A 12,338-nucleotide genomic window follows, 5' to 3' on the forward strand; every position below is an offset into this window, starting at 1 on the left:
AACCTCGGCGGCGGCGAACCCCAGGCTCCCCAAACGGCTGGGGGGTGACCCTGTGACTCCAGCTGGAGCTTCCGGCTGCAGGCCCGCTCAGGAGGGAGGAGGGGGGAGGGGGGAAGGAGGAGGGAGGGAGGAGGGAGGGAGGGGGAGGGGGAGGGGGGAGGTGGGAGGGAGGAGGGAGGGGGGAGGGGGAGAAGGAGGAAGGAGGAGGACTGAAGGTGAAGGAGGGAGTAGGGAGGGGGAGGGGGAGGGGGACGCAGGGAGAGGAGGGAGGGGGGAAGAGAGAGGGAGGAGGGGGAGGGGTGTCCGTGCAGACAGACCGCTGCGGCGGGGGGCGTGGCTGCGGCGGGGGCGTGGCTGCGGCGGGGGCGTGGCTGCGGCGGGGGCGTGGCTGCGGCGGGGGCGTGGCTGCGGCGGGGGCGTGGCTGCGGCGGGGGCGTGGCTGCGGCGGGGGCGTGGCTGCGGCGGGGGCGTGGCTGCGGCGGGGGCGTGGCTGCGGCGGGGGCGTGGCTGCGGCGGGGGCGTGGCTGCGGCGGGGGCGTGGCTGCGGCGGGGGCGGGGCGGACAGACACCCGGCCTCCGCTGGCCGCCGTCCGACCCCGGGAAGCAGGAAGCGGCGGCTCGGGCGGCCCCGGGAGCACGCAGGCAGGCGGCCAGAGCCGCGCCGTCGCCCCCGCAGCACGTCCAGCACGTCGCTGCCTGCCCCGCCGTCCGCCGCAGCCTCCCCCCTGCCCCGCGCAGGGTCCGGTGCGTCCGGTCTCCGCCGGCCTCGGGACAGCGTCCCCGGCCGCCCAGCCCTCGGCCCCGCCCGCCGCCGCCGCCGCCGCCGCCTCCCCGGCTCCTCCCCCGACAGGCTGCGCGGCCGCCGCGCGCCGGAAGCAGCGGCGCATTCTGGGAGGCGGCGCGGCATGCTGGGACCTGTAGTCCGCGCCCGGACCTCGGCCCAGGAGGCCTCTTCAGCCCCGGGAGCCCGCCAGTCCGGGCGGCCCGACGCCGGACTGGAGGACACGAGGACGCGAGTCCCGCCGGCCTGCGCGGGCTGAGCTGCGACCGCGGTCCCTTCCCGGACGCCGCCCGGGGACATTCTCGCGCAGCCGGGGCGACGGCGGCGCGGTCTCGCGAGAGCCGGGCTGGGGAGCCACGCCCCCCGGGAGCTCGCGTTTCCGCCGCTCTCGCGCGAGCGCGCCGCTGCGTCACGTGGCCCGGCGGTTACCGCGGCGACCGGGCGGGCGCGCTCCTCCCGGGGCCGCCCATGGGAGCCGGGGCGCGGGATGCGGGCGCCGGCCAGGGAGCTGTTCCGGGACGCCGACTTCCCCGCCTCGGACTCCTCGCTCTTGTCCAGCTTCTCCACGCCGCTGGCCCAGTTCCGCGAGGACATCACGTGGAGGCGGCCTCAGGTGGGGGGTCCCTGGGAGCCGCCCGTGACCCCGCCCGCCCCGGGAGGGCCCGGCTGCCGCGGACCTGCGCCCGCGCTTTCACGCGTGAACGTGGGAGGCGGCGGCGCAGGGGTCCCCCGGCCCGGGGCGCGTGGGCGTCTCCGGAAGCGCGTTCTCCGCCGAGCAAGGCCCGCAGGGGCCGAGCCGGTGCAGCGGGCGTGGAACGTGCATTCGGGGCGCAGTGTGGGGCGGTCGGAGGGTTTAGCGGCGGAGGCGTGCGCGGGCCTGCGGCCACGGAGCTCGTCGTTCCTGCCGGCCGGGAGCGGGCTGACCCCGGCTGACCCCGGGGAAAGGCGCAGGCCCCGAGCCGCGGATGGGCTCCAGGAGCCGTTTGGAGCGGAGCTGGCGAGCTTCAGTGGCCGGTTGCAAGCAGAGGGGATGATGCGAGGGTCAGGGACGGTTCCAGAGCTGAGCCTGCAAGAGCTGGGGGGACACTGGCGGGCGCTGGGGCGCTGGGGCGCTGGGGGTGGTCGTCTCGGGTTTGCTCTCACAGGTGCAGGCAGAGCTGCCAGCAGACAGGTGGGCAGGAGGGTCGGGCACTCGGGAAGCCCAGGGCTGGAGGCTCCATCTGGGCACCGGGACCGTAACGGGGCCTTGGGGCCTGGGCCCCGAGTATCCCGGGAGAACGTGGGTCTGGAGAAGAGACGGCCTGGAGGCAAGCCTTGAGGGGACCAGCGGGTTCAAGGGGGGCCCCGGCAGGTGGCGAGAAGCCGCAGGCAGGGGGGTGGAAGGACAGCCCGGGTCACGTGCAGCCATGGGAGCCAAGACGCGGCCTGTGGGGCCTGCACGGGCGCCCGCTGTTCTTTTTTTTTTTTTTTTTTTTTTTTTTAATTTATAATTTTTTTTTAATTGGAGTTCAATTTGGCAACATATAGCATAACACCCAGTGCTCATCCCGGCAAGTGCCCCCCTCAGTGCCCGTCACCCAGTCACCCCCACCCCCCGCCCACCTCCCCGTCCACCACCCCTAGTTCGTTTCCCAGAGTTAGGAGTCTCTCCTGGTCTGTCTCCCTTTCTGATATTTCTCACTCATTTTCTCTCCTTTCCGCTTTATTCCTTTTCGCTATTATTTATATTCCCCAAATGAATGAGACCATATAATGTTTGTTCTTCTCTGATTGACTTACTTCACTCAGCATAATATCCTCCAGGTCCATCCACGTTGAAGCAAATGGTGGGTATTTGTCGTTTCTAATGGCTGAGGAATATTCCATTGTATACATAGACCACAGCTTCTTTATCCATTCACTTTTCAGTGGACACCGAGGCTCCTTCCACAGTTTGGCTATTGTGGCCATTGCTGCTAGAAACATCGGGGTGCAGGTGTCCCGGCGTTTCACTGCATCTGTATCTTTGGGGTAAATCCCCAACAGTGCAATTGCTGGGTCGTAGGGCAGGTCTATTTTTGACTCTTTGAGGAACCTCCACACAGTTTTCCAGAGTGGCTGCACCAGGACCCACTGTTCTGATGCTGGCAGGTGACTGTGCTGAGTGAGCAGGAGGGAGGGAGGACAGAGGTAGGAAGGAAGGGCTGTTCTTTCAAGAAGTCTGTCAGCAAAGGGAGCCTCCAGAGGAAGTACTGCAGGGGATAGTCCCTTACAGAGCGCGGGGCTCTGGCTCTGTCTTCTGCTGATGCAATTCTCCCTGCAGGGGTGGGAGACAGAGGGGGTTGGGGAACCTCTGAAGGCAGGAGAGGGGGTCAGGTGGGGCCGCTTCTGAGCGAGCTTCCAGCAAGGTCCTTAGCAAGGTCCCTAGCTCCTGGGGTGTGGACCAGGCAGGGGCGGGGCATGGAAGTGAGCAGAAGAGGGAGAAAGGGGAAGGTACAAAGTACTCTGGGGGTGGGGGGAGTGAGCCGATCTCCAGCACTCCAGAGGACCCATCTGGGCTTTGGTGTTATGAATTTAAATCAAAACTGTTGTCTAGGGCCACGGCTAGCTCTTTCGAGAAAGGGGTGGTGGGATTCATCCAGAGCTGGGCTTTTGCCCCAGGAGGGCTGACATCGTGGCTGCCAGAGGCCAGCTGCTCCCCCTCCCCTCTCAGGCTACGTGGGCCACAAAGGCTCATCCCCAGTGCCTGTCACCTAGATCCTGTGTTCTTATTTATAGACGGGATGTAACTGGGTGATGTGCTTTGTTTCAGGAGATTTGTGCCACGCCGCGGCTGTTTGCAGATAACCCGCAGGAGGGACAGGTGAAGCAAGGGCTGCTGGGAGACTGCTGGCTCCTGTGTGCCTGCGCCGCCCTGCAGAAGAGCCAGTACCTCCTGGACCAGGTATCTGGCGGGGCGGCCTTCCTGTCTGCACCACACAGGAAGGAAGCAAGAGGCAGGGCAGCTGCAGCTCCTGCTCTGTGGGTTGTGCTGCAGTTGCCCGGCGTGGCTGCTGGGAAGAGGGAGCTCTGCTCGGGGCCGCAGGGCCTCCGAGGTGCAGACGCTGTCCGCGGGTCCCCAGGGCTCCAGTGCCCATGCTTTCTGCTCTGCTCTGCCCTCCTGAGCCCTGGGTTCTGGTGCAGGTGGAGCATTTGGGAGGCAAAGAGGAGCGCGCCAGCCTAGAGTAGGGCAGGGTTGGCTGAGGAGTCCAATGCCCCTGGGTTGGAGTAAGTTTCCTTAGCTAGTTGGTTTTTTTTTTAAAGAGTTTTGAGTCTAAGTTGGCAAAAGGTGATTAAAACCGTGCTAGGTGCCAGGCAGCCAGCACAGGTATAAAGGCCTGCTCAGGCCGCTTCCCCAGGAGCAGTCACAACTTTGCATTTGGCTGCTACTTGGTAGACGAGGGCGGCAGCGTTGACAGCTACTCCCAAGTCCCCAGGCCCTGCTCAGCACCACAGTTGTTGGCCTTCGCTCTCACAGGCCTCGCTGGCCTTGCCCTTTGCTTACAAACGAGGGCCCTAAAGCCCTTGTTACCGTGGTCCTAGCTAGTCAGCTGCAGGGCCGGGACCAGATAGTCTGTCTGGGTGCAAAGCCAGCGCTGCTTGCTGTGGGGCCAGAACACCAGAGCCTGCAGTGACCGCCTGGGACCCAGGTGCTGGCGGAGTCCCCGAGGCACCGGCCTGCAGCTGGGGGGCGCTGTGACCGCCGCGTGTGGCCCGCCCCGTGGAGAACTGCCTATGGAAGTCACATTTGTTTCAGATTCGGGTCGAGACCTTATTGGGTCCGTAGGACATCATGGTTGGCTTTAAGCTTTTGGACACACTTGGCTCCCTCTCGTGGTCCCGACGTGTTGTATTGAAAAGTCTGTTTCCTGCGTGACAGTTGGGTTGCGCACAGACACTGACGTCCGGGTGTCCATCAGAGTAGGGCCCCCGGTGGAACAGCGGGTACCGCGCAGCGGCTCCGATGACGATGCTTGGGAAGCACCGCGTGCGTTGTCTCTCATGCCCTCCTTTTGCCTCTCCCTGTGCGTGGTAGGTCTTTCCTCCAGGACAGCCGAGCTGGTGTGACCAAACGTACCGCGGCTCCTTTACCTGTCGAGTTTGGCAATTTGGACGCTGGGTGGAGGTGACCATAGATGACCGTCTGCCTTGTCTTGCAGGGAGACTCTGCTTCTCCCGGTGCCAGAGAGAGGATGTGTTCTGGCTTCCCTTACTGGAGAAGGTCTACGCCAAGTACGCGTGCCGGAGGCTGGGGGGGGCGGGGGCCTGGGGAGCACGTCTGCCATCTCCCTGGGCTGCGGCGCCCCCGTCCGTTCCAGGGACCTGGCAGCCAGGCCTGGGGTGGGGCTACCGGTCCCGAGGCAGGAAGTCTGAGACGTGGCCCGTGTTGCGTCTCCCCCCGCCCGCTCCCCCTTTCCCTGCCCTCGCTTCACAGCTGGGCGTGGAGCCGTCACCTCCAGAGAGAGGATGTGCATCGCTCACCACTGCAAACCGTGGGAGGAGCGAAGCCACGCGGGTCTCAGTGCTTGTTTATTGTCCTGCCTGAGACCGAGACCCTCACCCTGGGTCTGAATCGCAACACTTCCCTCCTCGAGTGCATTGCGCAGCCTTCCCGAGGAGGCCGCACCGCACTCGCTGATGGCGGGGCTGCGGCGACGTTGGTGCGCCTCCGTCCACGGCCAGGGTGGAGGAGCGGGTGTTCACAGCCCGGCGCCCCACACCGCCTCGCGCTTGTGTCTGTGCTGGAGGCCGCAGGGCGTTGCTGGGCCGCTGGGCCATACGGCCTTTGAGGGTCAGGTGTTGTCCCTTCCTGGTGAGGACGAGGCAGGAGTAAAGAGCGACTCAAGTAGGGGGTGAGCTGATTTGGGGTGTTGCAGACGCAGGGCTGGAAGACAGGCGGCGCCGTGCCCCAGTGCCCGAGGCTCACTCCTGTGGTTGTCTTCCTAGGGTCTATGGGTCCTATGAGCACCTGTGGGCAGGGCAGGTGGCGGATGCCCTGGTGGACCTCACCGGTGGCCTGGCGGAAAGGTGGAACCTGAAGGACTTGGCGAGAACCAGTGGCCAACAGGCTGGGCCTGGCGGCTCGGAGCACAGGACTTGCCGGCAGCTGCTCAGCCTCAAGGACCGCTGTCTGATAAGCTGCTCGGTGCTCAGCCCCAGAGCAGGTAAGGCGGGGGCCGGGGCCACGGGCTTGTTCTCTGGGTCCCCCCATAGCCAGGGGGAAACAAGACACTTGTCCTGCGCAGCTGGTGTCTGGCGTGCGACCTTCCCCTGCCACCCGTCCTCCTCCAGAGGGAGGCTCCCTCTTTCCCTTGACCTTTTGTCCTTTCTCCCCAACTCACCAGTAGGGTGAGGCCGAGCCTGTGCCACAGCAGCCGTCCCCACGGACTCTAGGAGATGGGGTGGCTGCACCTCTCCCCCACCTGTTACCTGCCGAAGTCAATGCTCAGGTTTTCAGTTCAGGGATGTTCATGCTCGTTGGAGCTTGTCGAAAGAAAAACGCCACACAAACAGCTGTTTTGACTTTCCGTGGACCTCTGGGTTTCCACGAACAGGTGTGCATGTCACCTCTTGCACGACGTGCCGCTTGGTCAGGTGCTCTGTACACCGTCGGCACCTGGTTCCTGGTGGAGCTGCCGTGTTTTCTTGCTCTTTCCATTAACGCCCGACAGTTAAGGTTTTTTCGGTTCCTCACGTTACTGAACGTCTTGACGCGTAACAGCTCACATTTAGAATGACGTTCGTAACAGAGCTTAGGGCCCAAGAACACAGACACGGAGATAAACGGACACGTGTGCAGCTAAGGCTGTGCGGCTTGGGTCCACCACCCCGTTTGGGAGGCGAGGGCCGCCCGCAGAGGGCCGTGCTGACGTGCCGGACGCAGCATCGATGCTTCCCCTGAGGGTCAGCGTCCGTGGCCCCTGGGATGGGCAGGGCTGATTCTCAGCACCCCGGGCTTTGCAGACGCCCAGGCCGAGAGGAGGTTGCTGGCGCTCAGCTGGATCCCACTGAGGTGTCCCGGGGCGGGGGAGCCAGGCAGTCACCCAGGGTGGTGGCTACAGCGTCCCTCGGGTTCTTCTCCTTTCTAGACCGCACTCTCCCCCAGGTGGGGCCCCTCCGCTTCCGCATGGTTTGTCCCAGGGCCTGGGCAGGTGCAGTTGATTCCCCTCTGGGGCCTCCAGCCTTCCCTCCGGCCGGCCTCGCCAGGAGATGCTCTCGGTGGTCGCCAGCCCGTCACGGAGCTGCTGGCGACGCTGCTTGTAGCCGCATGTTTGAGAACTGGCCTGCACCGGGGCCCTGGCGCCTGGTCGGCCCACCGGCCGGCCTCTCACCGCCCGGGCGAGGACCGAGGCCCTGACTGGGGAATGAGCTACCGGGCCTGTGGCAGCTGAGCCACGGTCCCAACCCAGGTCCCGTGCTGTGGCTCTGAGCTCACTTGAGCGCAGCTGTCGGGAGGAGGGCCCCAGGGGTCCGTCGGTACTGGGCGCCGGCATGGCCAGGCTGGGGGGCTAGTGCATCCCACGGGGCAGGAGACACAGCTGCGCATGCGCTCGCTTCGGGGACCCTCCTGCCGACAAGCACGCTGTTCCTCACCCAGGGGCCAGGGAGCTGGGGGAGTTCCACGCCTTCGTGGTCTCGGATGTGCGGGAGCTGCCTGGGCGGGCCGGCCAGAGCATCCTGCTGCTGCGGATCCAGAACCCCTGGGGCCGGCGCTGCTGGCAGGGGCCCTGGAGAGAGGGGTGAGTGTGGGCGAGGCCCGGGGCTGTGCTGCTGGCGGGGAGTGGGGGAGGGGGGGTGTGGGGCCCGCGTGCAGCGGACAGCCGTCCCAACCGCCTGTGTGCCTGGGCTGCAGCGCCCGCGGAGGTTTGCGGCTGGCAGGACAGCGCGTGGCTGGTCTCCGCAAGGCCCCCGGCACCTGCTGGTGAGCCCCAGGCCCTGGGCTCCCGTCTGGAGGGCGCCACGGAATGGTGGCTCCCCGGTCAGCCTGCGAGTGACCAGCGGTGCCCAGGTTACGGTGCTCAGCTCTGCCTTCAGGTCTTCCTGACGCTGGGCACCAGGTTCAAAGGAGGGCACGGGGTCTGCGCCCCTTGGCTGACCCCAGCAGGTCCACATATCCGACTGTCACTCCTGAGCCGGGAGGCCGGCGGCAGCTCCGTCTGATACGATCAGGCACATCTGTCGGCCCGCTGACGGGCACAGCCTGGGCAGACCTGTCCACGGGCAGGAGCCTCGGGGAAGGAGGGGTGACCGCCCCGAGGAAGGGCCCCGCGGTCCGCGCTCGGGGATGAGGGCCGCCGCTGACCCGAGCTGCCTTCCAGGGGCGAAGGCTGGAGCCGGGTGGACCCCACTGACGGGTCTGAGTTGCTGTCGCAGCTGCAGGAAGGAGAGTTCTGGGTGGAGGAGGAGGAGTTCCTCCGGGAGTTCGACGAGGTCACCGTTGGCTTCCCCATCACGGAGGCCGGCCACCTGCAGAGTCTCTACTCAGGTGAGGCCCCGCACGGGCTGGGGCTCCCGGCACGACCCCCAGGCCCTGGGCTCCTTGGCTTCTGTGTACGTGCAGAGGTGGCTTCATGCACTCCGGTCCCAGGCAGCCGGAGGTGGCGGGAGACCGTGGCCCCCATAGGCTGCCGTGGCCGGTGGAGGTGAGCGTGGCGGGAAGGCCCTTTCCTGACACTGATGCCCGCTGGTCCCCTAGACAAGGCGCTGTGCCACACTCAGGAGCTGCCCGGGGCCTGGGTCAGGGGGCAGTCGGCAGGAGGCTGTCGGAACAACAGCGGCTTTCCCAGCAACCCCAAATTCTGGCTGCGGGTGTCGGAACCCAGCGAGGTGTTTGCTGCTGTCCTGCAGAGGCCCCGGGTGCGCGCAGCGGCCGGTGCAGGCCGGGCCCGGGCTCTGGCGGGGGACGAGCGTGCTGTGTGGAGCCCGGCCAGCCTCCTTGGCGAGGACTACCAGGCCGTGGGCCTGCATATCTGGAAGGTAACCCCTCCCCGGCTCCCGGCTCCCTGCTCAGGGTCTGGGTGCTGAGACACCAGCGACCCCCGGGAGCCTCGTGTGCCTCCCACCGGCCCATCTGGTGCTCTGGGGTCACAGACCCACTGCAGCTCCCACAGACCCAGCTCCGCCTGGCCCAGCCGGGTCTGTCGGGCAGAGGGAGACGGGACAAAGGCAGCCGTTGGCCGACTGGCCGGAGGCACAGGACACGGCCCCATCTAGGGGGTCTCGTCTCTCCCAAAGCAGAAGGATTTGCGGGCGCACGTGTGGGACGGCCGCTGCCTCCAGGGTGGTGGGAGAGCCCTGGGCTGGTGGCCACTTGGAGCCGGAGCCGGCCCCTGCCCCTGCCGCACGGGGGCCCCAGGTCTGGGTGCTTGCCTCTGTTAACTCGTCGGAGAGGCCCGGCACACGGTGCTGCTCTGTGCAGGTGGAGAAGCGGCGGGTCAGCCTGCCCCGGGTCCTGTCCACGCCCCCCGTGGCCGGCACCGTGTGCCACGCCTACGACCGGGAGGTGCACGTCCGCTGCGAACTCGGCCCCGGCTACTACCTGGCCGTGCCCAGCACCTTCCTGAAGGACGTGCCGGGGCAGTTTCTGCTGCGGGTCTTCTCCAGTGGGAGAGTCTCCCTCAGGTGAGGGGCAGGGCCGGGCTCCAGGCCGAGCGAAGGGGCACGCGGCCCGGGCGGCTTCCTGGAGGGCAGGGTGTGTCCGTGGCCGGTGCGGGGAGCGCGCTGCCAGCGCCCCTGCTGTGTCCTTCCCGCAGCGCCATCAAGCCGGCGGCCAAGAGCCCGGGCCCTGGGGAGGCCCTGCCCGCGGGCGAGTGGGAGACTGTGCAGCTGCGCGGCTCCTGGAGGATCGGCCGGACAGCAGGGGGCAGCAGGAACTTCGCCTCCTACCCCACCAACCCCTGCTTCCCCCTCGCCGTCCCTGACGGCGCAGGCCCCCGCTGCGTCCGGATCACCCTGCGCCAGCACTGCCAGGACAGCCAGTGCCGCCCCATCGGCTTCCACGTCTTCCAGGCAAGCTCCTCCCGCTCCCGGTGGGGGTGCGTCCACACGGGCGCCCGGGCTCCCCAGAGAGGCGCGGACTCGGTCGTGGGGCCCAGCCGGGCTGGCCGGTCGCCTGCAGGATCCGGTTCTTGGTCTCACGAAGTCTGTGACTCGCTGGGGTCCTAGGTCAGCGACGTCCCCCGCCTACCCCCCCTGGCCCACAAGTGTCACGAGGTCAGTTCTGCCCCCAGAAGGTGCCCCCTGCGTGCCCCGTGCCCCCCACCCCTGGGCTGCTCCTCCGGGCAGCGGGCACCAGCGGGGGCACCAGGCTGCGGCGGCACCAGCTCCCCCGGAAGAGCAGGAAGGGGGAGGGGCCCAGCCGCCAACACAGCGGCGAGCAGCTGCCCCGAGGATCCTCAGACCGAAAGTTGTCGTGGGTGGAGAGGAGGTGCGTCCCTGCTGACGTGCGGCCAGTACGTCACACGGGCGCCCCAGGCCTTCCTCTGCCTCGGCTGCTCTCCCGGCGGTGATGCAGGACGCACATAGCCGGGGCAGGGCGGGGGCCGGGCACGGTGCCGGGGGCAGAGGTCAGGCGCCCAGATTGCACGCACGGAAGTGGCTCCAGCCCCGCTGTGCTCCTCCTCGGGGCCCCTGGGCAATGAGCTCCGTGACCTGGTGGGCGCCTGAGGAGGGCTGGGGTGCAGATGACAGAGGGAAGGGTAGGAACGTCCCCGAGAAGCTTCTGAACCCGCGGGGGACCCGCTGTGCTCTGCGAGCGGAGGGCTCATCGTGCGTCTGGGGGGCGTCTGGGAGCTTTGATAAACCTGCCCGGAGCCAGTCAGGACTCCTGGAAGGAGCCCCGGGCAGTGGTGATTCTGGGGCCTCCTGCGCCCCTGACAGGAGTCGGAGGCCGTGTGAGCCTGGCTTGGCAGGGTGGCAGGTATCCCCCTGGGGAGGTCAGGGTCAGGTGTGTGACGAGGGCGGCCCGGGCATGGAGCCCTGGGAGATCTGGGCCGACGGCCGCGGCTCCTCCCGACCCCGACATCCCAGCCTCAGGAGGGGAGTGAAGCCCCCGACCGAGGAGGAGAGCGGTCCGGGTGGTCACAGCAGCCCCGCACAGGCCTCCCTGTCAGCCCGTGTGTCCCCCAGGTTCCGGTGGACGGGGGTGGCCCGGGCGCGCCCTGCCTGCTGCTCCAGGAGCCTCTGCTGAGCTGCGTGCCGCACTGCTACGCCCAGGAAGTGAGCCGGCTGTGCCACCTGTCGGCGGGGACCTACAGGATTGTGCCCTCCACCTACCTGCCAGACACAGAGGGGGCCTTCACCGTGACCATCGCCACCAGGATAGACAGGTGGGGCCCGGGCCGGGGGCGCCCACAGGGTCTTGGTGTCCCCCTCCCCGTCCCCCTGCCCGGGCGGGGCAGCAGTGGGAGAGGAGCACCCGGGAGAGCCGCCTCCTGGCCCCCGCTGCCCCCCCGGGAGCCCCCGCTACCGTGTCCTACCGTGTCCTCCCGTGTCCTCTGTCCTGCAGGCGCTCCATCCACAGCCGGGAGAGGCTGGGGCAGCTGCTGCAGGAGGTGAGTGCGGGATTGGGTCGGGGCGGGCCCAGTGCTCCCCCGGGGCTGCCTCCCCCGCTCCTCCCAGGGCCACGGCTGCCGCGGGCCAGGCCGTGCCCGGGGACACAGGCACCCTGAAGGCCGGGGGGGGCTGGCGGGCCCGGCATTGCCACCCCAGGACGGCCGCTGCCCAGCCTCGCCCTCCTTCCTCCTGCAGTCTTCCTTCCTGGCAGTTATGAAAACCTAACTGGATGAGCCTCCGCATCAGCCCTGGCGACTTGGGGTTCCAGGGGCACCCTTGTGAGGTGCCACCCGCCCCAGCGTGGCGACAGCTGCACGTGTTCACGAGTCCAGGCCAAGAGCCCCGTCCTGCCAGGAGGTGGCCGTGGGGAGCAGGTGCCGCGGGAGGGTGTGTTCTCCGCGGCTGGGACCCTCCGGGGCGCCTGCCCCACCGCCCCCTGCTCCGAGAGCGATCTGCGGCAGACGAGCGTGTAGCAGGACAAACCTCGTTTAGATATTTATGTGCAACGTTTTTAGGAAGTAACTTTATAAATAAACTTGAATACTGAGAGGTTTACAGATGAGTGTCGTCTCGGGAAGCTGGTGGCCGAGTCCACTCGCGGGGAGCCGCAGGGGAAGGCCCGGGCCTGCCTCTCCCGGGGGCCGCCTGGCTGCTTGGGCACAGAGGGTGACCGTGGCCTCTGGGATGGGCCCACCAGGCCTGCAAGGTAGGTGGACCCGTGTGGGGAGGAGGCAGCGGGGCCGAGAGGTTTGGGGTGGCGCGTGCCCCGGTGCAGGAGCAGGAGGAAGGGCCCAGGCGGGCCAGCTGGCGCGGGTCATGACCCTCCCTGGCCACACTGGCGCCCCGCCCCCCTGGGTGCCTGGGAGACCCCTGGAGGTCCAGGTGCAGTCCTTTGCTCCTAACGTGGGAGGACGCATCCCTGCAGGCCTCTGGGCCCCCAACCAGCTGGATGCACGCACTAGGCGCTCATCTCCGCCACCTCCGC

At 67.6% G+C, this 12,338-nt stretch overlaps 1 protein-coding gene across 4 annotated transcripts; it reads left to right on the forward strand.

The window, feature by feature from the left end:
* The first annotated feature begins 1,186 nt into the window (after positions 1-1,186).
* CAPN10 (calpain 10) lies at positions 1,187-11,910 on the forward strand. Of its 4 annotated transcripts, XM_038574411.1 has the most exons (13): positions 3,612-3,704; positions 4,836-4,861; positions 4,960-5,032; positions 5,235-5,652; positions 5,747-5,964; positions 7,398-7,539; positions 8,119-8,285; positions 8,496-8,776; positions 9,219-9,421; positions 9,553-9,808; positions 10,928-11,127; positions 11,307-11,352; positions 11,549-11,910. In XM_038574411.1, the coding sequence occupies exons 4-13, from the start codon at positions 5,438-5,440 to the stop codon at positions 11,576-11,578; spliced, it is 1,758 nt and encodes a 585-aa protein (XP_038430339.1). In that variant the 5' UTR covers positions 3,612-3,704; positions 4,836-4,861; positions 4,960-5,032; positions 5,235-5,437; the 3' UTR covers positions 11,579-11,910. The 4 variants fall into 4 exon arrangements, with proteins under 4 accessions (XP_038430337.1, XP_038430341.1, XP_038430338.1 ...); XM_038574409.1 differs by lacking the exon at positions 5,235-5,652 and adding an exon at positions 1,187-1,394 and having other exon boundaries at positions 3,573-3,704; positions 4,836-5,032; XM_038574410.1 differs by lacking the exon at positions 4,836-4,861 and having other exon boundaries at positions 3,569-3,704.
* Positions 11,911-12,338: the final 428 nt, after the last annotated feature.

Source organism: Canis lupus, chromosome 25, assembly GCF_011100685.1.
Source record: "Canis lupus familiaris isolate Mischka breed German Shepherd chromosome 25, alternate assembly UU_Cfam_GSD_1.0, whole genome shotgun sequence".
NCBI classification, from domain to species: Eukaryota; Metazoa; Chordata; class Mammalia; order Carnivora; family Canidae; genus Canis; species Canis lupus.